At 42.5% G+C, this 26,569-nt stretch overlaps 1 protein-coding gene across 11 annotated transcripts; it reads right to left on the bottom strand.

Annotated features, from left to right (window-relative positions):
• Positions 1 to 75: 75 nt before the first annotated feature.
• Positions 76 to 26,516, bottom strand: CNTRL (centriolin). 11 transcript variants are annotated; one of them, XM_085556288.1, is made up of 45 exons: positions 26,298 to 26,516; positions 24,989 to 25,243; positions 24,648 to 24,781; positions 23,987 to 24,117; positions 22,549 to 22,690; positions 21,835 to 22,021; positions 21,543 to 21,736; positions 20,705 to 20,761; positions 19,763 to 19,882; positions 19,029 to 19,254; positions 18,460 to 18,569; positions 17,763 to 17,957; positions 15,466 to 15,619; positions 14,841 to 15,061; positions 14,044 to 14,220; positions 13,620 to 13,754; positions 13,384 to 13,529; positions 12,788 to 12,968; positions 12,136 to 12,315; positions 11,706 to 11,885; positions 11,078 to 11,194; positions 10,645 to 10,789; positions 10,387 to 10,526; positions 9,722 to 9,905; positions 9,193 to 9,503; positions 8,803 to 9,011; positions 8,450 to 8,642; positions 7,991 to 8,121; positions 7,713 to 7,853; positions 7,475 to 7,601; positions 7,141 to 7,305; positions 6,262 to 6,421; positions 6,041 to 6,156; positions 5,349 to 5,566; positions 4,828 to 4,985; positions 4,498 to 4,571; positions 3,942 to 4,130; positions 3,361 to 3,586; positions 2,974 to 3,179; positions 2,577 to 2,711; positions 1,891 to 2,154; positions 1,750 to 1,812; positions 1,112 to 1,315; positions 822 to 902; positions 76 to 582 (listed from the first exon to the last, which is right to left on the bottom strand). In XM_085556288.1, the coding sequence occupies exons 2-44, from the start codon at positions 25,200 to 25,202 to the stop codon at positions 831 to 833; spliced, it is 7,032 nt and encodes a 2,343-aa protein (XP_085412414.1). In that variant the 5' UTR covers positions 25,203 to 25,243; positions 26,298 to 26,516; the 3' UTR covers positions 76 to 582; positions 822 to 830. The 11 variants fall into 11 exon arrangements, with proteins under 11 accessions (XP_085412414.1, XP_085412411.1, XP_031362157.3 ...); XM_085556285.1 differs by having other exon boundaries at positions 1,750 to 2,154; XM_031506297.3 differs by having other exon boundaries at positions 76 to 902.
• Positions 26,517 to 26,569: the final 53 nt, after the last annotated feature.

The following is a 26,569-nucleotide window of genomic DNA, read 5'->3' as shown; positions in this document are numbered from 1 at the left end:
CACTGTCCAGGGCTGTGCCAGTATCTGTGTGCTGGAGAAGAGCTTTAAGGAAAAGAATCTGCAACCACCCCCAGATAAAAGCATCAATCACAAAAGTTTATTTTAGGCAATTATTCAAAATAATTGTATTTTAAATCTCTCTGCATTTGGCAACAGATCCGGCTTTGTAATAAGGTTCCTTTAAAGTGGAAACTAGCTGAATACTTAAATAGGAGGGTGGTTTGGACATGTTTAAATACATATTTAATTTTTTTTTTAAACAAACCAACTTACATAGAAAAACCTGTTGTCAATTGTACAAAACCTTCACAGTACAGGCCTTGCAGCAGCTGTTTTGAGTGGTGGCAAAGGCCTTTTCAGACAAGGCTCATCCAGTGAGGTAGAACTCTTCAGAAGTGGCACCTGAGGGCCCCTGTCCAAGCTGTGGATGTGCTTTGGGCTTTGCTTTTAAAGTGAAGCCACTTTTCAAGTAATCTTTGTACCTTAAACTGTTACAAAAGAACACTTTTGTACCAGGCTGGGGTGGAATCAGCTGTCCCAGAGGTTCAGCCACAGGGCTGAGCAGTAGAACCAGGAAAGTTCCTGAAAGAGCAGGGATGGCAATAATTGATGCAGCAGTAATTCCATGTCCCAGGAGAGCTCCCAGCAGCTCTCACCCAAACTCCTCTGCACAACACACAAACCTAAGGCTGAACAGACACCATCCCCGGGAATGCTGTCACTGGGAAGGGACAGTGTGGTCTGTGAAGCCACAGCTGCCCCTCAGCCTTCCAGCCACTCGTGTCTCTGGAGGTTGGAACTGGCCTGAAGCCACATCTCACCTCTGGCCTTCACCAAGAGATTCCTTGGGGGCTGGAACGCAGCACTGGTGATCCCAACGCACTTCCCGGGCTGCTGGGGACCTGTAAAAACACCCCAAACCACTGTGAGGAAAGCTCAGCCTTCCCAAAGACATCAGCTACTGCTAGAGCAGGGGTAGGGTGAGATCACCACCTTCAGAAACCCCTGCCCAGCCTCAGAGAGAGGCAGCACATGGCTGTTAACACCTCCCAGTGAGAGAAAAAACATTAAAACCCCCCATCTGCTGCTGTGGGCCACAGCAGAACATTACCTGAGCTTTTGTTACATTCAGAGCACTGTGAAGAGATCCCAGGCTGGGGCTGCTGGGCAGGAAGAAGGGATCTGAAGCAGTGCTGTTGACCAGCTCATCCAGCACCTGCAGCTGGCACTGGAGGCTGTGCAGGCTCCCGGCCGTCTGCTGCTTCCCCTGCAGCAGCACCTCGGCCTGCTTGGCCAGGCAGCGCCGCAGCTGCGCCTGCAACACACGGGGAGGGTCACACCGGGCTGGGCACACCATGAGGGGCAACGCTATAAAGCCAGCCCTGAAGGCTGGAAGGTTCTCACACCACAAGCAGAGGGCAGCAGGTTTGGGAGTTATTTTGAAATAAGCTCAGTTTTGATGGCCGCGTTCTAACTGAGCCTGGACTTAAGGTGATCATGGGTGGTGCTGAGCTCCTCTGTCATGTTGCTGATATACCACAGGATGATATGAATGAGAGAAGCTTGCTGGGATACTCCAACATCCAATTAAATTACTTATCTTGCTGCAGCCAGGCTTTTACCATTCCCACCCAAAGCTCCTCTCTCTGCTCATTACAGAGTGGATTTGCCTGAGCTGGAGCAGATCCCCACTCCCCCAGGTTGTTTAGATCATGTTTTGAAGGGATGTGAGGGGCACGGATGTGGCACCTTGAGCCGGTCCTCGTGCTGCTGCAGCTTCTCCCGGCGTGCCTCTCCCCGCCACTGCTCATCCTTTGGAAAAAAAAAAGCACATTCAGCCAGAGGGACCAACACAGCACCAGGAGCAGCTACTTGTCCAAAGCATTTTACCAGTAAGAAGAGTCTGGAAATATTGAACTTCTCCTCCAAGGAGAGGAGCTGTCTGTCAACAGCAGTGAAGGAAGCAGTTTCTGAGTTATCACTCTGCAGACTCCTCTTTCCCTCAAATGATGCTTCCAAATCTTCCAAGGGGTCTGGAGAAGATGAGCGTGAAGATTTAAACCCTGTCCTAATTTCATTTTCAACCTCCAGGTTAAGCAGGTTTGCTGCACTCTCCATTTCCCTTTGTCTCTCTTCCAGGTCTTGGGTTTTAACCTGCAGCACACAACAGTTGGGTTACAAACAACAGTCCTTAACCTAAACCTGCCACACTCTGACCTTGCAGGGCCTTCCCAAATGCTTTCCAATTGCCAACAACATTCTCTGTTTTTAAACCCTTAATAAATTGTTTTGAAGCCCTTTATTGAAGGACTTGAAGGAGTCATACAAGGTAAATCGCTTTTTAATTTAAAGTGAGTATCTAAAGAAGAAAAAGCTGGCCCAAGCTGGCACTGGCAAGTTGATAAATGCCTGCTGAGTAGCTCTGAACATTGCTAACATTTAGCGATTTGCATAAGTTACAACTCTGGGTGTATTTTCAATTGTGATACCACAGGAAGAAGATTGAAAACCAACACAAAACGAGCTTGTCTGAAGCCATGAAGCCTCAGCCCCCCAGATTTGGCACCCAGCTGTACCTGGCTCTGGGGCTGGCTGCAGTCCCGTGGGGGCTGGCCCAGGTCCCCCCCGAGGCTCTCGGCTGGCGGGCAGTGGCTGTGGGTGACCAGCTCAGCCCTGGCACTCTGCAGGCTGCCACTGCCATGCTCCTGCTCCTAGGAAAGTGCAGGGAGATGCCTTTTAGTGGCAGCAGCCTCTACAGAACACGAGCTAAGAGAACCCTAAGAGATTCCTTCGAGGCAGAAACAGGAGTAACCTGGGTGTTGTGCAGCACTGGGAATGCCAGAGGGTGGTTGCCTCAAGGCTGGTCAGGAAGTTGTTGCATTACTTTGTTCCTCCAATGACAAAAATGTTCCATCATTCTGCTGTTTAAAATAACCCAAACCCCCAAACTTTCTCCCCTCAGCAACGACTTACTTGCAGTTTGCTTTCAAGCTCCATCCTTTGCATTTTCTGTGTTTCTCTCAGATTCAAGATTTGTTTTTCTGCTTCTCTCCTTTCTGACTCTATCTGACCTTGAAGTTGCTTTAGCTCAGATTTGGAGACCTCCAGTTCTTTCTGAAGACACTGTATTTCTCTGTCTTTTTGTTGTAACTGTAATTCTTTTTCTGAGAGCTGATATTCTGCAATGAACATTAAAAAAAAAAAACCACCTGATTAGCAAAAGCTTATCTTGGCCCACTTCATACACAGCAGATATTTTCCAAACACCAAGAACCCAAACAAGATGAACAAAAATATTTATTGTGCCATTATCCTCAGCCCCCAGAGATGGTGGCAGTTCATTTGTGCAATAACTCTTACTGCTTTTTCTGATGGTTTCTTCAAGAGCTGCACACCGGGACTCCTCCTTTTCCAGCTTCCCAAGGTTCTCCTCTGCCAGCCTGACTTTAGTTATTGCCTGCTCCAGTTTCTTGTGTTGATCTGTTAGTTCCTTTTCCAACTGGATTTTCTGATCCTTCACCTTAGCTGCGCATTTTTCCAGTTTTTTCCCTTCACGCTCCGAGTTTTGCTTGAGGCGATGAAGAACCTGCCAGAAACCCCCCCACACTGAGCTTGAACCAGCACCAACTCAGGGAGAACAAAAACCATCACTAAGAGACATGAGAGAAGTAAAACCAGCATTGATTGGAAAGAACTGCAGTCTAACAGTCCCTACTGACCAAAAAATGTTTGTCAGTTTTTCTTGCCTCTCTCATTTTCAGAACAGCTCCCTCAGTTTTTCTTCTGGGTCACACTTTGCTGAAACTCCTCACCCAACCCAAGCTAATTTGACCAAAGCAATCTGTGCTTTTGTGATTATTTGTAAACTCACACCCCAAACTTTTTGGCCTGAATTATTTTTGAGGTCAGGAGGAAGTGAGGCAATTCAGGGGACTCATTACCGCTTCCTGTTGGGCGAGTTCTGTTTGCTTCTCTTCAATCTTTTTCTGGAGCTGCTGCAGTCGGTTCTGCCTCTTCTTGTGCCTCTCCTGGCATTCCTTACATTTCCTTAAATACTCTCGGATCTCTTCCTTCAGGGCTGTCTGCTCTCTGAGCAGCTCCTCCTGCTGCTTGGAGTTGTCTTCCAAATCCTGTAATGGGAAACAAAAGTGGCAGGAGGAGCTGGGAAGAGGAACCAGCCCCAAAGGTTTGGGTTTGAGAGAACAGAGCTGCTCACAGGCACACCGAGGGCTCTTACCACTCAAACCAGCCACACAGTGAACTAACACAGAAGGAGCCACCAGATAAAAAGCAAAAAGGTGCTGCTTCATTGGCTGTTTTTAAATTATCTTCTTCCTAAGAAGCAATAAACCCACTCCACACTCAGCAAGAAGGCAATAAAACAATCCCTAAGTCAGCTCTGCAGGGCTCTGATGTTGAGCTGTGCCCACATGAACAGGTCAGGAGCAACAACAGATTCCCAGAGTGACCATAAGGACATGTTTCACTAAAACCAACCTGTTCCACAAGGTGAAGCTGCTGCCTCAAGTCATTCAGTTCTGCTTTCAATTTTTCCAGTTCCTCCTTTTTCCCTAGAAAAGTATTTGGTGACAATTTTCAGTCAGCAGTTTGAAATACCAATACACAGAAATTCTCTTTTCATGAGCAGAGTGAATAACACACACATTGTTTATGGAATGTCCATCTTTTCAACATGTTAAATTCTTTCTGCCTATGGATGTGTAAGCATGCTGAATGTTTAATATCATGGAGTCCAGTTAAAGTGTGTCTTTTCAGAGAATTTCTCTTAAAAAGTATCACTGCTTAAACCCAAAAATTGATCTTTACCTTGAAGATCCTCCTGGACAGCAACAATCTCTGCATTCAGTGATTTCTTCTGCTTGCTCAGTAGTTCCACCTCCTGCTGCAAGTTCTTAACATCCAATTCCACTTTTTCCATGTTGGACAGTGCAGTTCTGCTGCTGTCTTCAGCAGTAGATAAGTCTCTGTAGAATGTGAATCACATTCTTGGTTAGTTGGAAATGTCAGTGAAACCCTCTGAGCCCAAGGGGATGGCACAAGCAGTCAGAGCAAGACAAATGTCCTGTTCCAAGATGCAACACTTTACTTTTTAACATTTCTCATGCACTGCCAGGAAATAACAAATGCTGCTGATTCATCAGCTCCATTGCTGAATATTTTTAAAATCTGCTGTAGAGAGGCTTAAAGCAAAAGTTCCACAGAATATAAGAAAATGTCTGTTCTGTACCATTGGGCACCTCAGTTAGAGCTGTATTTTTAACTACAACAAATATTCAAACACTTCCCCATCCCTTCTGATCTCTGTAGGAAAAAAGAAATTCCCCCACCTTTTGGTTTGTGACAACTTCTTCTCCAAACTCCTGGAGTCCTCTTGCAGCTTCTCCTTCTCTCTGGTCAGAGCCTCGATGCTGTTCTGCAGAGCTCTCATTTGGGAGCCCAGGAGTTCGTTCTCCTCACGGTCCTTCCTGAGGAGCTGCTCCTGCCAATCCACCTCCCCTTGCTGACACTGAAATAATCTCTGAATGTCCTCCAGTTTTAACTTCTCCTAGGAAAAACAGCCATGGTGAGCGCCACATTTCTATGGTCCAGAAGCAGAACATTGACATCCTTAGCTACAGCCAGAGTGATTTGAGTGCATTTAATGGAGGAAGGTGACAACAGAATGGTTCCAAGTACCTTGGGGACCTTTTTAATGCTAGAGATCACCCAGCTGAGTTAAACTCCCTTCCACACTCATTGTTTGGAAGTGACAAGATCCAGATAAAAAGACTCTGGAAGCTCCTAAAAACCAGCATCCATCATTCTACAGCCACAGAAGAGCTTTTGTGCTCCCTCTCTCTCACATACACCAAAAAATCCCATTATTTTAAAGGGCCTAGGCAGACTTAAGACTTTCCTGTGATAAGCTGAAATCAGATTAGAAACTGATTGATTTAAAAGTATCGGGACTCTGTTACCCAAGGCTTAAGAGAACCAGAGATCTCTCAGTTTCTGCATCAGCCAGAGAAGCACTTCTTACCTCTAGAACAGCCACCTGGGTCTTTTCCAGCTCATTGACCTTCTGCTCATGTTGCAGTTTCAAACCTTCCAGTTCATTCTTCTCAAGCTCCAGCATTTCCAGCACATGTTTCAGTTCTAGGGAGGTGAAATAACGAGCAGTTATTGGATTAGGATGAGAACTAAAGAGCTCTGTGTGTTCCTCCCCAGACTGCACAAAACCCAACAAATCCCAGGACATACCCATCTTATGCTTGTTGATTTGCCCAAGTATTCCTTGAAGATTTTCCTCCTCTTTTCTAATATCCTTCTTTAAGACCAAAAGCTGTGCTCTCCTCTCATTCATCTGGGCATCCAGTTGATTCCTCTCAGCACTAAGCTCTCCCAGAAGGACTTTCATTTCCTGTGAGAATGTGTCAGTGTTACAAGGAATACCATTCCTTGCAATTTTAAATTAATATTTCCCTTTAAACTGAAGTTCTAACTATTTATAAAATTATTTAAGCCTATCATCAGTATTCTGGTTTAACAAACAAAAAATACAGAATATTTAAGTTAAGGTCTTGTTTGTTGATGATTTAGAGTAGTAATTCTGCAAAGATTTTGATCTCCAAATCTTGCCACAATGTTGTCATTCAAGTGAATAATAGGCCTTAAAACAAAGCCAGACAAGAAGCCTTCACAAAAGAAAAGAAAATAAACCACAAAGTATAATTAGCCCTGATACTTGGTTTTGATTTCAGCAGGGAAGCACAGAATGCTCTCTGTGCAAATGGGGATGGGGACAGACTGGGGCAGCTGTGTTGTGTTTTACACACACTGATCACACTGATTTCCTTCAGCAGCTGCTCCTCAGCAACAGGAAATCATTCACAGACTTATATTTAATGTAACTTAGCTCTCAAGGGAGCAATTCTGTAAGAATTACTGGAACTGGGAAGTTCTTCCTTGTGCATCTGGACCAAGCTTTTAGTCATACAAACCCATAAAATTCCATGTTCTATTTCTCAGTGGGTTTGGGAAAGGCACAAATAGCAAAACTGAAGTGGAAACCTCCTGGAATGTTTGTAGTACTTCAAGTCTTTTGCTATAATGATTTGAAAACTCATTTGGGAAACTTGCCCTTATTTGACAAAGTTTTTCATGTGCTTCAGTCTCCCCATCTCGAAGAGCTTCTTTGAGGTCACCTTTCCTTTGGGAAATGCAGTCCTGAAGGCCATGGAGCTCTTCTGTTCTTTGAGTCACCTGCTGCTCCAGGAACAAGAGCTCTTGTTTCTGAGCAGAAATCTACAGTGGAGAAGTTTAACAGAAGAATCAGTGCAAGATTTTGCTTTTGTAGCTAAACATGAAAAAAACGCACATGAAAAAGTGCATCAGAGAGACTGGAATCATATTTGTGAGACAAAGGTCAAATCCAACAAAATGGATAGCCCAGGGTTAGGAGGCCAAGCCTTACCTGATCTTTCAATGTTTCCAGTTCTGTTTTCTTGCCCTGAACAAGGTTTTCTGCTTCTCTGATGATTTGGAGATGCTGGCCCTCGTTACCTTCTGCAAGTCGAATGTCTCCTTGGAGTTTCTGAAGACTGAGAGTGAGGATTAAAACAGGAGTCAGAAGTGAGAATATCTTAGGCAGTGACTCACTGGAGGAGGACATGTTTTACTTAACACAGTCCATGGTAAATTGAAGTCCTCACCTTTCAGTGAGCATTTCTATCTTCTGGTTTAATGACTGCAACTCAGAGTCTCTTGCAGCCACCATTTTGTTGATTTCCTTCAAAATACCTTCTTGTTCCCTCTTAAGCTGTTCCAAATCCCTTGTATCTGTCTGTAATAACCTAGAAGAACATTTATGCCTTTTCATATTAACATTCTTACAGCTCTCCCTCTCTAAAAGAAGTGTCTTGATACTGGAAAGATCCCAGTCCTTGTCCTCACCCCATGTGACACAAACCCACAGAAACATCCAGGGTACCTGAGTTGCTGAGCTGCTTTCACAAGTTTGGTGGCTGTTTCCTGAGCCCTCTGCTCCAGCTCCTCTGCCTCCATTTCAGTGCAGGACAAATGGTGCTTGGCACGATTGTACTTCTGTAGAGTCTCTTTAGTCTAAAGCAAAACATGAAGATTGAGACAATACATTCCACCTTATCCTGCATTTGCTGTTTAAAGGTGAGCTCCTGGCTTGAATATTCCACCTCAGCCTTCTCCCTCTTTCTACCATGAACAACTTTTTCTCCTCGCTTGTCCAGAGCAGAAAACCTTCCTTCTCTCCAACAAGGACTAAACCAAGTTGTTCTAGCACAGCTTATTTCCCAACTGACTTTCATTTAGAAGCATTTTAAGAGGTTCCATGTTACCCATGTGAAAATAAACTGTCTAGACAAACAAAATAACACTCAAGTCCTTCTGCCTTCAGGGTTTTGCCTTCACTCACCTTGCCCCGGGTGCTCTCGAGTTCCACCTGAGCCTCTGTGAGGAGCCTGTCAGCCTCTCTGAGCTCAGCCCGGCGTTTCAGGAGAGTCTTCTCTGCACACTCAATCTCCTCTGCAACATCTTTCTGCTGCTGAAGGGACTTCTCCAGCTGCAGCTCTGCAAGGAGGCTCTCGGTGTAGCCGTCAATAAAGTCCCTGAAAGGTCAGGATGAAAAATGTGGAATTAAAATACAAAGATGCCAAAAATTTGGGAGCCTCTTAAAGTTCTAGAACTGTAAATGAGTCAAAAAGCTGACTTTTGCTGGGAAAAGGTTTAGGAATTTTCACGTGCTTCCTTTCAGTGCCCTGCTCCCACCTGCGTGTGCTCCGTTTCTGAGCCGCCTGGCGCAGCTCTGCCACTTCCTGTTCCAGCTCTTCTCTTTCCTGCTCAAGTTCTTCAACATTTCCATGCAATCTTTCCACCTCCTTTTTGTATTTATGCTCAGCTGCCTCTGAACATTTCTCTTGGTATTTCTGAGACTTTAAATAGCACACAGTCTCTTCCAGCCTTGAGACTTCACTCTCCTGCATACAGGGAACAGAACAACACAATCAGAATCTATTTTCCAGCTGAGGCCTCCTGACACCCAGGAGCAGCTCCAGATGGCAAAGACTGTAACCAGATCCAGACCCTTCCTAGCAGCTTTTCATGGAATACATTTGTCAGTCAGTTCCCAAGGGTCCCAGCTGCAGCTCTGGTTCTTACCAGATCCTGATGTTCAGGCACATTGCAGTGGAGCACTCCCAGGGGAATGAGTGGCACGGTGAAGTTTGGAGGCAGAGGGCCATAAACCACCTGGGATCCCAGAGGAGGTGGGCCATGGATGATGGATCCAGGAGCAACTGGAGCTCCAGTGGCTGCTGCAGGAGGAGGGCCATAAACCCCCATGCCCTGAGGTGCAGGGGCCCCATCTGGAAGGGCTGTGTAAATAACTGTGCCCGGAGGTGGGACAAAGGGAGAGGCGTCAGGGACAGGAGATCCTGCATTTCCTTCACCATCTTCTTTTGCTCTTCTATCTTTATAAGAGACAAAACCAAACATGTTACTTTTAATAGTCTTTAAGTGCACATTCTAAATTCTATGTAATTTACTAAAATGTAACGAATGTTGCTTAAAGTAATTCTACAGTAATAAACATTTATATCCACTTGTGCCCATAAAAAAAGAAAAAAAAACACAACACCTCTCCATCTTTAGTCTGCTCATAAACATTCTGAGACTGACACTGACTTACCTTTGCCAGAATTTGCTTTGTACAGCCTATTTGTGACTGGTGAATAAACCAAACATCCTTGGCTGGGCAGGTCCTCCCTCCCACAGGGCCTGTCCTGAGCATCCCCTCTCCTGGCTGGGGATGTGCCAGAGCACCCCAAACATACTCCAGAGTCTTTGGTGCTGTGGGAAGCAGGAGTTGAAGCCTGAAGAAAAAATACAGCATGTGTTAATCTAGAAATGACAAATCAAGGCAAATCAAGGAGTTGTTGTAGACGTTCTAATGATTTTTCAGAACAGGCTACACATACTCTGCTGCCTCTCAGTTCTAAGCATGATGCTGCTTTAAAAGCACTGAATATATTTTAACAGTACTGGTTTTAAATTCAAATAAGTATTCTCTTGAAATAAATGGTTGTCTGTAACATCTCCTTTTAACCCTTACCTAAATGGATTTTCAGCAGTGCCCACTGAACAGTTCTCTCCCAGTGTTATGTACCTGGACTCCTATCAGCACAGTAAAGGGCTTTACCAGGGAACAGCTGTGTGTGTTTTATTTCAGTATTTCTCCTACATGCCAGCCAATATTTGTTCTTAAATTTCTCTCAAACCTACTAAATTTATAATGCAATTTCCCCCATTAAAGGGCTTTCCACAAGGAAAACAACCCATTTTTTTATTCCTGACCTGTGATGATGGCAGGTAGTACCAGTATCTCCCTCTCTTCAGGGGCTCTGCTGTACTGGGGCTGTGACCATTCTGCTGTGAGAGCACATTTCTGAGGGCTGCAATTTCATCCTGTAAAGCTTCAATTTCATCTTTGTTACCTGGAAATTAAGCACAGTTTTAGAGTCATCTAAGGCAAATAGTTAAATAGATACTGCATTCAACATTTCCCTTGATGTTATCCAGTTCAACTGGAAGTGGAGAGAAAAGAGAAAGTACCTGTCCCAATATTATCCAACAAGCATTTCAAACGGTCAATCTCTGCTTTTTGCTGTTCCAGAGCTTCACTTAATTTATTGATTTCAAAGTTCTGCGTGTTTGATGCAACAGTTTTCTCACCCGCTTTCTCCAATTCCTGCAGAAGCTATTTGAAATAGAAGTTTAAATCACAAAAAGCTCCCACTCAATGCCACAATGCTGTTTTTCCCATGCCCTCATATGAGAGATGTTTGAATGAACAGGTGATGGTTCTTTAAAACTCAGCTGCTCCAGGCAATGAGGTTTTCAGTTTCTTCTTGGGCAGGTGTCAGGGGAGGGAAGAACACTGATTTGGGAAAACTTTAGGGAAAAAAGGCAGGGCAAGAACCTCTAAACATGACATTTCCAGAAATTCACAGGTATTTTATCATATAACACAGAGCAAACAACCTACTTGCTCTTCCTTCTCCTTCAGGAGTTGTTGTAGCAATTCTGTTTCTGCTTCTGCTTTGGCAAGAGCCTGGGAAGCACGAACTGCCTCAGCACAGAACTCTTGGGCTTCCTCAAGCTCCTGAAATTGAGATTTTCATTTGAGCTGTAGTTTGCAGGAACGTTTCTCAGGCTTGAGATGCACCATTGTGAAAAGCTAACCATTGAGAAGCAGCAGCACCTGACTGTTCTGAAACTCTACATACATGTAAAATACTCTCTCTCCTTTAACTTTACAGTATTGGTACAGAGGAGATGTTCATATGTAGCCAGAAGTGCTTCCCAGTTTGAAAAAGAGTTTCCAGTCCTTTCTTTTGTTTTTCTGTCTTACAGAAAAATGTATTGTCTATTGTTTGCCTTTCAGTTAATAAGAGACTAATGATCTTCCCCCTCCCTTTCCCTCCCACAGCAGGAACCTGTCCATACCCAAATTTCCTCACTCATCTACTGCATCTCAAACTCTGCCCAAAGCTGCTCCTGTGCAGCTCAGAACAATTTAGAAGAAAGCTCTGAAGCTCATTTGAAGGACACCAGACCTGCTCCCACTACAATGGCATTAACAAGGAATTAATTAATTCCCCATGCTGATTCACCTCAGCTCTCTCCTGGTGAATCCTGAGCACAGTCCCCTGCAGAGCCTTGAGCTGGTTTGCAGTGATGGAGAGCTTGGTGGCTGCCAGCTTGTCTGAGGTGATCACTGCTCTCTGCAGCTCCTTCAGCTCCTTATCCAGGCTCAGCACTTGCACTTGTGCCCTGGCATCTTCCATTTTTTTCTGAAAGCAGGAAAATGGACTTTTACACTGTACTTTCTTTCATCTTCTCCCCGCCACTCCATTTTGTATTACTTAGGAAAAAATCTAAAGCGAGGACAAGCAGTAAAATTTAAGGAAAAACAAGATGTTATATTTAAAATTTGTGTTCCTACATGTGTTGTTTTATCTTAGAAAGCAAAAATTCACAATGTTTTGTTTCTCTTTCCTGAGCAATCAAACAGTGCACAGACCTGCCCTCACTCATTCTTACCCTTTTCTCTAAATCCTCCAGCTGAGCAAGAATAGCCTCTTTTTCTTCATCTGCCTCCTGGAGCTGCTGATCAGCCAGGCCCTGAATCTCTTCCATGCTCTTTATTTTTTCATGCAAACACTGAATTTCATTCTCTAACTGATGCACCTTGTTCTTATTTTGCCTGTTTTCAGCTTTAACCTGCAAGTAAAATACATTAGAATAAGTGGCAATAATTTTTTTTCCAATCAAAAGCCACCCTGTTGTAATTATTTAATTAAATTTCTGGGAAATGCAGTTATCAGCATACTTTGCATCAAAACAGAAAGGAAAGGCAGCTACTGTGCCACTGTAACTGTAATGAGTGTCTCAGTTACTTTATTACAGATATGTATCATGATCTTCCAAGAAGGTTCAGAGCTGTATTTTTTTAGTGGTCATTAAAGTCTTTGCTGCCTCTGAGACAGATCATTGACTAAATTCCAATTCACCAAATAAATCAGGTAAAAATCAGGAAGACTATTAATGAAAAATCCTATCAGACTCCACTGTTATACAAACGACAGAGCACAGCAAAGCTTCATCAAGTGAAATGTGATCCTTCAGCTGCAGGTTACATCTTTTAGACTAAGGTGAAATTGTCTCATTCTTGCTTCTGTTGTTTGATACATGCCTGTTTGTATTTCTCCTGTATTTCTTCCAGTTTTTCCTGCTGGGATACCACTTCCTCCTGCAACTGTCTCTGTCCAGCCCATGCTTTCTCTTTTTCCTTCTTTACATCAGCAAGGATGTCATAGAACTCCTTCTGCAGACTTGCAAGGTTTTTCCCTAAAGTATCAGCTGAATTTGGACACCTGAAAGAGAACCAATCCAGGTTCCAAGACAGGAAACAGTGATTTTAAGTTGTGATCCCAGATACTGAAATCATGAACGACAAACAGTGCAAGTTTGAGACATTCTGTGTAATTCATTCAGGTTAAGTTGGAAAAGCCTCTGAGTTCATCAAATCCAACCACTCCCCCAGAATTGCCAAGGCCACCACTAACCCATGTCCCCAAGTGCCATATCTAAATATTTTTTAAATCCCTCCAGGGTTGATGACTCCAGCACTGCCCTGGATAGTCTATTCCAATGCCTGGCAAGACTTTCAGTGAAGAAAATTTCCCAGATATCCAACCTGAACCTTCCCTGGCACAGCCTGGGGCCATTTCCTTTTGTTCTGCCCCTTTCACATGCTCAAATCTCACACTGCACTTTTATTTTACTCACTTAATCTCTCCTGCTCCTGTCTGTAGCTTTTGCCTGAGTTCATTTATACAAGCCACGACATCCTCAGGATGAATTAAGTTCCCAACTGCGTGGTTTAGCTGATTCTGGAGATCTTTAAGCTGTTGTTTTAGGGAATTATTGTCTCCCTAAGAACAGACCAAAAAATTCACGCAAATATAAGCAAATAAATCCACAAGTGATACAAGCTAGGATTTTTAATACACCAAAAACTTCACCTGCAATTGCTTGAACTGTAAATGAAGCTCATAATTTTGCTGCTCCTTTTCTTCTGCCAGCTGTGCTTTGGTCTGAGCATTCTCTAACAGTTGTCTTTCCCTTTCAAGTTCATCCTGCAGGGCTGACAGCTCCATCTACAAAACCACAAAAACTCCAGATTAATATCCTCACTCCCAACCCCAACCTGTCACACAAACACACAGATGTATTTCTTAAAACAGTAACAATATGACAACACCTAAAAAAGATCCAGCAAAACAGCCCCAAGCAAACTATCTGCAAATTGCTTCAAAGCAAAGTTCTAAATCCGAGCAAACTGATGCTGTATGGACATACCTACACCAGCAGTTTGTGATTTAGCTTTGGAGATGAGATGTCCTGGGGTAGCTAACACCTCTGGCAGCAATAAAGTTCTGTCCTTACCTGGCTACGTTGTTTCAGTCTTTCAAGTTCTTCTTTTTGCTGCTTGGCTTCAGCATCTCTCTCTCTTAACTGAGCTTCCAGCTTAGCCTCGTGGGCACTGACCTTCCCTTGAGCACCTTGAAGGGACTCATTTATCTCTCTCTGCTCTTGGAGTGAACTCTCCAGCATTGCAATTTCCTGCAATTTAACACCCATTTTAGAAGGATATACATGGGAGAGCCAAAACGGAAGAGTATTTGCATCCCTTCCCTTTAACTCAGGAACTCTATTAAAACTTGAAGTTGGGTGGCACTTCTACCTGTAAGGTCAGGTCAGTGGTGCCATTGACTGTCCAAAATCTGCACCCAGGTTAGAAAGGTGGAGCTGGAAGTGGAACAAAACTGTCCCAGGAGTTCGGGTTCACACAACACTCATCAGGATGCCCTGACAGTTCTGTGTCATTGGCTGGCAGGACAGATCCCAGCTGCTGACACACACCCCTGGCCAATATCAGAGGTTCACTGATGCCATTCCCCACGGTGTCACCTGCAAATCCATTTGCAGTGATGTCTGCAAGGTGAAACCTGAACTTCTGAGCCATCTCCCACAAAGCACAGATTTACTGCATGTCTCTTACAACTGGTTTTAAAGGCCAGATTCTATTCTTGAGGTGTGTGGGCACCTCTCATCATGCTACTAAATCAGAAAGTATTTTGTCCAAGGAATTGTACTCTCCTAGTCCCAATCTGATCACCAACTTATTTTTTCAAGTTTATTCTTAGATATCTAAACTTGGGAAAAGAGGTATTAAGCCTTACTTTTCTCATATTTTCTGCATCCATGGCAACCACTTCCAGGTTGTTTTTATCCTCCTCCAGACCTGCCAATCTTCCCAGCAAAGATTCTTTTTCCTTCTTCAACTTCTTACACTCCTCATTGGCCTGTTTTGCTTGATGCTTCACGCTTTGTAGGTATTCCTGTAAGCCAGTGATGATACTTTCCAAATCCCTTTTCAGTGCTTCATTTGCTGCTATTTGACCTGCAGGAATGCAAAATGAATTTGAGGTAGTTAAGAAGCCACATTTATTTACCAAACAAACCAAACTGCTTTCCTTCATCATTTCACATGTTTGCCATTGGAGTAAGTAAAAACAAATACCTAGAACTCAACAAGCAAATATTGTTTTTAAGATTAGGTTTCCCAGTATTAACCTGGCCACTGGAAGAGTTATAAGAAATAGGAGCCCTTTGTACATTCCTGTCCCCCTTTGTCAAGCAGGTGAGGTGAACACACACAACTTCTTTTACACCATTTAAGAATAGTTTTTTAACACTTTTGTACCCATTCTGTATGTCATTTGAGCAAAGATAAATCAATCCTCAAGTCAATTGTCATGTTGCCCTAAGTACCACAAATACCTTGAGACAAAAATTAAAGTTTACCATCAGTGAGCTGCTGCTCCAAATCCTTGATTTCCTCTGCTTCCTTGGCAATCCTGGAGAGCATCTCATCCAGGCGAATCTCCAGCTGCTCACAGTGTTTGTTCATTATATCCAGATGCTGTTCTTTACTTGCTTTTTGAGCTTTCATGTGAGCCTGTCAAGTAACACAAAGGTAAAACAGGGCATCAACGCAGATTTAAAATATCAAATTGGGATTTTGTCTCAGTTCTGCAGTATCCCACTATCAGCAAGGAAAGCCACAAGCTCAGCACACACTGTGGTGCTGTGGAGTTTGTTACTTGTTGGTATTTTCCCTCAGTCCTGCCCCACAAAGGACCCCAGATAAGCAGCAATCTGTGACTACCAGCATTGTCTGCAGGCTGAATAAAGCCTGCATTTATAAATTAGTACTCATGGCTACTATCTTTCTTCCTGCCTTTACATTTTGTTCTACTACTTCCTCTCTCAGTCAAGAACAAACATGATTTCTCCCAGAACCTTTAATCCTGTCATCCTGCATTGCCCTCACAGCAGATGATGCTTTAGAATATGTCAGGTCAGCACTTGAATGAAAATACTCTGAATAAACAGCAAGTCAGGCCAACTTTACAGTTACTAAGTAAATCTTATTAAAATATTTCTGAGACATACATCACACAGCTCACACAGACTCTGGCAAGGACTTGATGCATTTAGTATGAATTAACTGATTGTTTCAGCTGTTTACAGAAACTTGGTTATCAACAGAATAAAGTGTTATTTCTTACCAGTGTGAAATTGCTCAGAAACAACCCAAACACCAGAAACTTGGAAAAATACAGAATTATACTGTCATGATTAACTGCATGTTTTTCTTACTACTCAACAAAATAAATCAAGCTAACAGTAGAAAATTTAAATATGAGTTCTCAGAAAAAAAGAACACTTACGAAGTTGCTCCCATAACAAAAGTAAATGGGTAAAACCAAAGCTTCTTGTGTTTCTAATGTATAAAACTGGAAGTTAACTTAAACATCCATATCAGCACAGTTCAACTTGTCACCTTGCTAAACACAAACTGCCCTGCCCTTCAAAAGCGGAATTTCAACAAGTAAAACTCGAGCTGCTGCCACTCAGCCATCTTGCAGCAGCTGCTGAACGGCACCAAAATGCAGTTTTAAAAAGAAACAAAAAGCCACAAGTCCCCGACCACTTACAGCTTTGCCTTTGTCTTTTCTTGCCGAGACAGCACTTGCAGAACGCCCCACCCCTGAGCGGGAATTCATTTGAATAAAGCACCGGGAGCTTCAGCACGGGCAGGAATTGAGCGGAGTCCGCACGGGGTCGGGGGTTAGGGCCGGAGCTGCCGCCCTGGCTGCGCCCCGCTCCCGTTCCCGGCCCCGCTCCCGTTCCCGTTCCCGGCCGTTGGCCCGCACGGCGCTTCCTGTGTTGTGATTCGAAGCGAGGGGCGGCCGCGGGAAGGGCCGGGCCCGCTCCTGCCCCGGGAGCCTTCCCGGAACGTGCTCGGCCCTTCTGCCACCCAGCAGCCACGGAAATTCAGTTTAAAATACAAAAGGAGCTTTTAAAACAAGTGTTTGCGTGCCTCGGCTGAAAACGGAGCCAAGCATAGAAATACTTTCATTTCTCACTTAAAAGCATCCAGCTGACCTGAAAATCTTTCATTTAGAGATACAAGCTTTTAAAAAACACTATTAAAGATAATTCAGTTTCATTTTGGTTTAATTTATATAAGTGTTTGCTGTACCTGAACACAGTTCTAACTCAGAAAAAGTCCTGTATCCCTGATGATCATAAAGTGAGCTGGAAGCTCGGGCTCTCCGTGGCACCCCAGCCCCAGGAGATGTGACCTCTGGAGCCTTGTTGAGTTTCTCAGGATTGGAGGTGACAGCAGAGAAAGGCCATCAGTCCCCACCAGTCTGGATAAGCACTGCCAGACACAGATCTTTAAAAACCTTTAAGGTCTGACTCCATAAAAAGATGCACGAAGGATTTCTTACACAGAAATTGTCTGCAAGGCTCTGCCCAGTGTGTTGTGCAAAGCATGAAGATTTAGTTCTAAATGTGCTCTACAGCCCCTGCTGGAAAAAGGAGTTGTTCAAGTGTTTTACCAAAGCTGGTTGGTTTGGTGGGACTTTTTAACTGTAAAGGTTTTTTAACTTTTAAATCATAAGTTAATGGCTTTGATAAACAGCAAATAATGTAACTCATGAAACAGGCACAAGTGAATGGACACCTGCCAAAGCAGCTTTTAGTCCATTACACAGTATATAAGGATTTCAGATTCTGGTTTTACTTACATGCCTTGGATCCTCAGGATTTACAGAACCAAGAGAACTCTGCAAATCTTCAAGCTCTTTCTGATTTTTCCCTATTTCTCTTTTCTGTTTCTCTATTTGTTTTTCCAGTTCTAAGGTTTCCTTGCGTAGCTCCTGCAGGATTTGTAACTTTTCATTCAATTTCTGTTCAATTGCTTCCTTGCTGGCCTGGGAGATCTGGAGATAGCATTAGGATGTTGAGTGGTTGGAAATACACAGATGATCAAGAATATATTTAACATTTAAATAAAAGACAATCCTGGTCACTGATTTTCAGGCAAGTTTAAAAATTAAAAATAGCAATAATTGATGACAGCTGAAGAAGTGGAAGATGCTGTTTTAGTTTGATGCTGATAAATTAATTTTTGCTGCCAATTCTGTATCCACATTGCTTATCATCTGCACAACTCAACCTAGACAGCAGGTTCTTCCAAAGAGTTCTGGGGAAGTCAGCAATAAATCAGCAGCAACATGGAACAGATGCCATTAACAGCACTACAGCTCTAAGAGCTGATTTATGAACAAGCTCTCTAAAACCTGGAAGATTTTTTCTGGTGCTTGCCACATGGATTTATGTCAGTACAGTGGCCTCTTTTACAAGAATGGGGAGAAAAAGTTGTATTTTATTAAATCAACACCTCTTCAAACACCTTCCCTTGCTCTTTGTGAAACAACTTACTTTTTTCTGAGCCAGAGCATCCTCCAGTTGTTGCAGTTCCCCTGTTACTTTCAGCACTTGTTGCTCTGCATCTCCAATTTCACTTTGCAGTTCTTCTAATCTTCTTTGTGCTGCAGACAAAAGAAACCCAACACAAACCTCACAATTCCACAAAATACACTGTAATATTGTGTATAACACTGATACATAGCAGTGTATGAACACGTTAATCAGCACAGCATTAACACAGTGACAATCACAGCTAATACATTCTGGTTTCTCAGAAAGTATGTCCAAAGTTTGTTTAACAAGTATTACACAAATAAATTCATGCTTCAAATATGAAACCTCCCTAGAACTGTGTTTTCAGTAACATGTAATGTTCTCATCCTGAGTTATCCTAAAATAACAGCAGTAAGAAACTGAAGCAGTTTTGACACCAAAAATGAATCAAGCCCAGAGTTTAACAATCACAGCACTTCCAGCCTTTGACACACTGTTTCTATCCTGATGTCAAGCATGTAACCACTGGAATAAACCACACTGACACACATGGTTTTCTCTTCATTTAATAGAAAACAAGGTTTTACCTGAATTAATCTTTTCTTCCTTATCCTGCAGTACTTTATCTAGACTTTGGAGATGTGGTTCCAGCTGGGGTTTCCTACAGGAGTCATCTTCCTCCTGTTGCATTTTCCCAACCTGCAGCTGTTGAGCTTTGTCAGAGATGTAGCCTTCCCTTATAAACATATTTCTTTTGTACCTGGCCTTGCCAATGTAGGGACTTTCACCAGGTACATTATCAAGTTCAACCTCCTGAAATGTAAGAAGCAGTCTTTATCTCAGAACTATGGTTGCAGTCAACTCCTAACATACATTTAGTTCTCTTATCAAGCATAAAAAGGAAAACCAAACTGAAATTAGAAAACCGTGAAGAAGACAGATTATACTTGACATTTTTGGCCTTGAACATTGTTATTTTATAATGGAATTAAAACCAAACAAACCCAACTGAGCTGTGCCCAGTTTGTTGTAGATGTCTGGAGGAACTTTTTCTTAGTATATTAAATTTACTTAGATTATACTAAGTGCAGCAATGTAATGTACTAAAGTTTACTCAGACATAACTTAATTGTAGTCAATGATTACTGATCTTTTCTTATGGATTTCATTCTGGCATTTTTGTTTGCAAGTATGACAGAGGTTGGGCCTTTAATAAAGCAGTATCTATTAGATGATAGGAGAACTAATACGGTTTTTATTTTCCAAGTTGAAGAATCAAGGGATATGACAATAAAAAGATCTATGATTTTTAAATTATTACCTCTGAGGGAAAATAATTCAAGGGCTCAAATTTTGCATCGATCTTGTAGAAGGCCAGCTCCTGCTCCAGTTCATATTGCTTCTGGCAAGCCCGGGTCAGCTCCACTGTCTTCTGCTTCAGCTAAGGAAGCACAAACCCAGTGAGAGTCATTCACTGGAATTCACTCATCTCTGGCACACACAGTGCAGCTCCACAGAGAGCAGGCACAGCCCTTCACGGGGGAACAAAGCTCACAGCACAGTTTTGGATCAGGGATACCACAAAGGGCAATTTTACAATGGTGGCTAAGAGAAGACAAAAGCCCCACAATTAATAGAATACAAATTATCACATGAAAGGCCTTTTAAGTTTATGTACATCACAGTGACAAGTTTATTTTTAAACCTAATTTAGGATAGAGCAATAATTTGGGTATGATCCTTTAGCAAAATCTAGCCCAAAATAACAAATATATTTACTGCTACTAGTGAGCATGAGGACTATTAACACTCATGATCTGTTAAAAAACTAAAATATCTCAAATGTCAAGAGCACAAAGTCTATGTATTTTATTTTAGCTTAACCATGTGCTAGATTAGTTTTGAGGTTATTTTTAAGTGAAGGTCCATCATGTGATTTCTTTTTAAATCAACTTTTCACACTGAATACCTGAAGGAGAACATGCAGCACAATTCCAATAGAGAGTGGAAAGCAGAACTAATGGAGGAAAAGAAATAGAACAGGAAAGGCTTAAAGAAAGATTTCAAAACCTGATAAATGTCATGCAAAAATTAACTCTGTTTCAGAGAAAAGGGGAAAAATAGCAAGAAGATTGTATTGCAAACCATAGTGAATAGAAAATCTCACTGTGACACTTCATAATAATGTTGCTACTTCAAGGAACGTGCAAATACATCCTAGAAATAAATCCAGCCATGCAACCCAGGGGCACAGTGGGGCTACCTTGAGTGAGGAACAAAGGCTCTGCAGGAAGGGGACTGTGACAAACCCAGACACCAGCTAAAGGGAGACAGAAGCGAGCCAAGTTTGTCATCCAAAGGAGAAGAGTGGGTTCAAGCTGCAAAGTATTATTTGCTGCTAAATCTCCTCATACTGCAAGCTCCTTTTTAGAAGAAGACTGCTGGTTTGTGTGTGTGTGTGTTCAGAGAAACAGTTGTAGAAGAACCAGGTATGAGAGTCTGAAGGATACAATTTTAGAGGACAAGTCCAACAGGATAAAATCCAAATATTAAGTTCCCATCAGGCCATTCACAACCCAGCACTCACAAGTCAGTAGGACTTTGCCTGCATTTTATGGCTACCAAGGAAAGAGACTCAAACATAAGCCCTTAGGATGATCTGAATAAAATACAGTTAAAACTGGTGAGCATTACCTATAATAATCAAGGGCTATTAGTGACATACAACTTGTGTCCACGTCTGGTGTTTGTAAAAGTAGCAATTTTCTTCCTTATTGCATCAGTACTTTAGAGTCTTACCAATGCAGCATATTCAGAACATCAGCAATTCAGCAGTTTAACCTTTCATCAACAGACAAAACTTTAAACAGAAATACATAAATGATTACTTGAAACAAAGAAGTTACTATCAATCACAGGAGTGATACTGAGTGCTGCTTCCATATACTTAACTTTTTCCACAGAAAGAATAGTGAAGGTCAATAATCATGCTCTAAAGAGTTGGAAGTCTCTCAGTTTTAAAATTAAATCTTCAGTCACTCAAACTCTCACATTGACAGCTCTGTGTCTGAAGATTTCCTCAGTGCCAGGGATTATCTTACCAGCTCATTTTTGGTGCCCAGGTCCCTCTGTAGCTCCTCAAAGCTTTGTCTCTGCTGCACAGCCTTTTCCTTTAGTGACTTGTTGAGCTCATCTTGATGCTGAAGTTGCTCAAGCACTTTGGACTGGTTAAATTTCACACTCTCCATCTCCTTTTTGGTGTTTTCCAATTCTCTTTCTAATTTTTCTACCTCTTCTGAAAAAAAAAAAATCAGAGAAACATTCCAATAGAAAAATCTCTTACTTCTAAACTTAAATTTTGCTTCATTCACTTTAGATTTAACAGATTATTACCCAAATTAAACCTCTCCAGAGCTTCCTGCCTGTCATGGTTTGTCACTGGCTGTCCATCCAGGTTTTCCAGTGCCCTCAGATGGAATATGGTGTACAAGCAGTAGTGAGGCAGACTTGCAACTGGGTTCCCAGCAAGGAACAAAGAGGTCAGATCTTGCAGAGGCTTTAGTTTAGCTATATCATGGAGCTACAAAGAGAAACAAAACAATGATTAGACATCCTTCTGAGAAGAATTAAACCCCCAGGATTTAACTTATTATGCAGAATGTTCTGTGACAGGTCTGTATTAAAAGATCTATTTTCGCCTTTATGCTAAAGAATAATCTCTAAAAATCTACCAAAATACACAGTATTATGACTAAAGTAACTTCTTAAAATCAAATTATTTCCTCTATAAAAAAATGCCACTGCAAAGAGTGTAAATTCAATCAAGCTTTATCTTGGAAGTGCCAAGATACCAAGGCCTGTGGGTGTACAGCCCCCCAAAAAGTTATGCTTTCCCAAACATCATAATATAGGTTTGTATCTTCACTATCTGCACAACAGAAGTTTCTCTAATAAATAACTTTATTAGGCTCCCAACTGCTGCATTTCACAGCAGACTCTGTGGAAAGACATCCAGCAATTAACTCAGAGTAAGTCCATCAGTATAAACACCCCAGCTGATTTAATTAAAAGACTGAACAATGCCTATTTCTAACTATAATCACTTACTGAGGACACTTTATTCTGTTTCAAATTCAGGCTGCGCAGGGATCTCAGCTTCTTCCCTACCCACACAGGAATGTGCTCAATCTCATTCCCTGCCAGGTTCAGCCTCTGTAGTTTCTGCAAATGTTCTATGCCTTCAATTTTGCTGAAAACGAGAAGAAAAATGGAATTTGTCATGAACCACAGCAAATTTTAAAGTGAAACTGAGGCATTATGGATAAACTACAACAAAATCTGTCACAACTAATCAACCAAGAGATCAGCAAAACCATTGTTTAGTGCCATGGACAACTGAAATGAAATTACACCAGCTTCCTTAGAAAATTGTGCTGTGATTTTTGGTTTTAATTTAGTACTTTTGTCATTGTTACAAACTCATAACTTTTGCATGTGTTAATTTCAATATTAACACTATTTTAATGTGTGCTAACTCCATTTTAATAGGCAAAATTTGCTCTTTCTCTCCTAAGACTGTAAGGGAAAAGATGAATCAAAAGAAAGTTGTTTTGTAGGGTTTTTGTCTCCCCTATAAAAAGGAAGGATCAGTTGTAAACTGACAGCATGAAGAGCTACATTTTTAATGTTTTCATAAAAACTATTGAGGAAACCATGCTAGGTTGTAGTTTACGTCAGCATTTTTTAATGTGTGAACATTAAGTAAACGATGAGTATTATAACAAAGTACAGCAGGATGTGCTCCTGTGACTGTGCTGTTTTTTGGGTATATATGAGCTGTACATAACCAAAGTGTGAAAACATAGCAGGAGCTAAAAGCTACTTTGCCCTTTTCAATTCCTGTTCAGAGAGGAAGCTGTGTGAATGCAATGTTTAGAAATGAATTCTGGGGTTTTACTCACTTCCCATTGTAAATGTCTCTGCTGAAATGGCAGCCTCAAAGCTGCAAAGGCAGTTTCATAATAGTAAAGATCATAATTCATTGACAGAAAAATTAAAAAGCAATTAAGAGTTTTGCTACTGCATGAACCATTACCCTTTAAACAAGACACCAAGGCTCTCAAAAGAGTTCAAAAGCAATTTAGGGAATTTATGGCCTGCCTGATCAAGCCCATTCAGCTTCCTCTCCTAAAAGAAAAACTTATTATATTACCTGTAATAATAAACAGTAGAAGTTTAATTAATTTTTAATGCACTTAATTGGGTTATTGCTCTTCATACCACTCTCTGTTGTGGTATCTGGAAACTTGCACTTCTGGCTTGGTTTCCAAGGAAAACAAATTAAACCACAGCCTTGTGCACTGACAGCACTTCCCAGAACTATTTATTCTTCCAATACCTCAGAGCTTGGGCTTCTTAAAAAGACCTCAAAGCCTCCAATTGGGAAACTCACCTCAAGTGTTCACTCCTGGGAGAGAACTCACTTAAACAGGAAAGGAAAATCAGCTTTATTTGCATCTCCAAACCCTGTGGTGTCTCCTCTTACCTGATTCTGTTGTTGGACAAGTTGAGCTCACGCAGCTTCAGCAGTTTATCCAACTTCTCAATCTTCTCTATCTGGTTGTTACTAAGGTTTAGCACCTCTAGTTTAGAGCACTTTTCCAAATTTTCTATGTACTAAAGAACAGAAAATCCTTTAGCGTTGGGTTTTGGTTTTTTTAAAGAGAAAAGCAGTTTTCTATTAATTAAAAATACCAAGTATTCTAATATTTTATTAATCACAGTTCATTGTGGTATTCTATAACCCCACTTTAGGTACAGTCTTCTACAGTATTGGAAAGCTGGATTTTAAATTTACAGTGGGCTAGTCTTCATCTACATAAAAAGGAACATCATTAAACCAAAGAAACAAACAAAAGCAACAAAAAACCCCCCAAAAAACCACCCCAGACAAATCAAAACCAGCACAGTCCAAAACCAAAAAAATTACATTAACTTATCTGTTTTAAACATCATTCTAATGAATTAATTATTTTTCTTTTGCTCAAGTCTCCATTGCCTTTTTTTTAACAGCAGCTGGTTGCAGAACTAGGCTAACAGAATTAGATTGTGCTGTTTACATCCACTTAAAAATAAGCCTGTATTAAACAATAAATGGCAATTATTCTAAACTTAGTTTAATTTCCATTTTTTTCCCAATAACTTACCTTAAATTTCTTATCTCCATCCTTTGAGGAAGAAAGATTCAGTGAGCTTATACATGCCAGATTTTGCTGTTTTGACAAACCCTTTATAAGGGGTTCAGTTATGTATTTAACCCCTGGGCTAACACCTTTTTCACCTGAAATTAAAAGGAGTAAAAGTCTCATTATTCTTCCCAGCTTTCATTACTCCCACTTCCACATTTGTACTCAAAAAAAAAAAGGCAATTTTTTCAGGCTTCTTTCCAACAGATCATACATCTTTAATCACACAAATCACACAACACTGGCTTTTAATGTCTTTAATGTCTGGTATCTGGATACCAGTATTATTGACTATACAATACCTTTCAGAAATTTAAAAGCAGCTCCAACATTTTCTGCTGGAATATCCCATTGCTGGGGTCTCTGCTCCTTGCTTTTGGGAGCAGCTGGAGGTGTCTGCTGGCCAAGACGTGCAGGTGTGGCACCTGAACTGACAGGTGACATTGGCTGAGGTATCTGGGACGCTGACGCCTGTGGTTTTCTACCTGAAACTTTCATTACAGAGCCTTTCTTCATTGCCAGAAATGCTGGGTATCACATGGCAACACCTGGAAGAACTGAAACAAGTATCTGTGTAGAAAGCTAAATCTTAAAGGTTTGCATGACAACAAAGGTGCTACAGAAGCTGCCAAAAAACGCATCTCCAATGGGTGCCAGCTTCCAGTTTTCCTGGCATTGGGAAAAATTTCACCTTTGTACTGCCACCCTTGTACAGCACTGCGCCAGGGACGGATTGAGCAGCTCTGTGTTTGCAGCTCATCTTCCTCCTCTCCTGCAGGCTGTGGTTTACACAAAGCCTGCCAGGTCTGGAGATACTCTCAGCTCAGGATAACAGAGCTGGCAGGGACAGAGAGAATTGGATCCCAGCTTGAAATCACCCTCTTTGCAGAAAGAACAAATGCAAGCAGAAAAAGGCAACCGAGAAAAAAAAAAAAATAGGATCAGTCTGGCACTGGCATTCCCAGAGTTTTCCTTTCTGCAAACAAATTATCCTGCGACAGCCTGGGAAATTCCAGAGAATGTTAACAGAAACCTCCCTCAGTGATGAACATATTTCCCCAGGGATAAGTGTAGGAAAAGTCATGTACTCTGTGTGACAAAGCCTTTGTAGCAACCATCTCCAAGGGACAGAGCTTCACTAACACCTCCACCCACTGAACAAGGAGCACATTTTAAGAGATTCTTTAAGATAAAAAAATCTTCCGTTAGGGGAAATTAGAGCTTCCTGAGTGATGGCACTGTGCCTTGAGAATATGCTCTTCATTGTGATGGATTATTTTTTTCCCTCCAGAATTGGAAAGGAAATGAGGACGAGGGAAGGAGGGGCAAGAATGAGTGCCACAGTTATCTATCCACGACTTGGAAACACAATTCATACAAGATCAGGACAGCGAGCCTGGAGGGCGCAGGAGAGGCGGAAAGATGCTACCGCAAACCCACACTGGGGCGTTTCCCAGGGGCGCAGCTCGTGGTTTCTGCTTCTTCCTGAGGCCAGGCTGTGCTTTCGCAGCGACACCCCCGGGGGCTGAGCGGGGATCGGGGCCCCCCATCCCCTCCCGGGCCCGGCCGCTGGGCGATCCCGCCGCGCCCTCAGGCCTCCGCTTTGATTACCTGCGTTGACATGGTAACGCCGCCTCACCGCCGCGGCACGCAGGGCGGGCCTCGCAGCGCTCCCGGAGGATGGCGCCGGTTCTCAACGCACCTCTCCGCCGCCTCCTTCCCCTCGGCGAGCGCTCGCCGCCCGCACCGCCGCGTCCCGGGTGCTGCGGCTCCTTTAAGGGCGCTCCCTGAGGGGCCGGCCCGCCGCCATTTTGTCCGCCCGGCGACGGCGGCGGGTGCGGTGAGGGGCGGGGCTCGCGCCAGGCCACGCCCACCGCCCATTT

Source organism: Lonchura striata, chromosome 17 (genome assembly GCF_050655825.1).
Source record: "Lonchura striata isolate lonStrDom1 chromosome 17, ASM5065582v1, whole genome shotgun sequence".
Classification (NCBI taxonomy): Eukaryota; Metazoa; Chordata; class Aves; order Passeriformes; family Estrildidae; genus Lonchura; species Lonchura striata.
This window is presented reverse-complemented; position numbering and strand designations above follow the sequence as displayed.

Excerpts from the sequence above, each read along its gene's own strand:
- CNTRL (XM_085556284.1), bottom strand. The coding sequence starts at position 25,202 with ATGAAGAAAGGCTCTGTAATGAAAGTTTCAGGTAGAAAACCACAGGCG. Across the intron at positions 10,790-11,077 it reads TGAAGGAGAAGGAAGAGCAA|CTTCTGCAGGAATTGGAGAA; the intron begins GTAGGTTGTTTG and ends TATTTCAAATAG. Across the intron at positions 9,012-9,192 it reads TGCCTGAACATCAGGATCTG|GAGAGTGAAGTCTCAAGGCT; the intron begins GTAAGAACCAGA and ends CCCTGTATGCAG.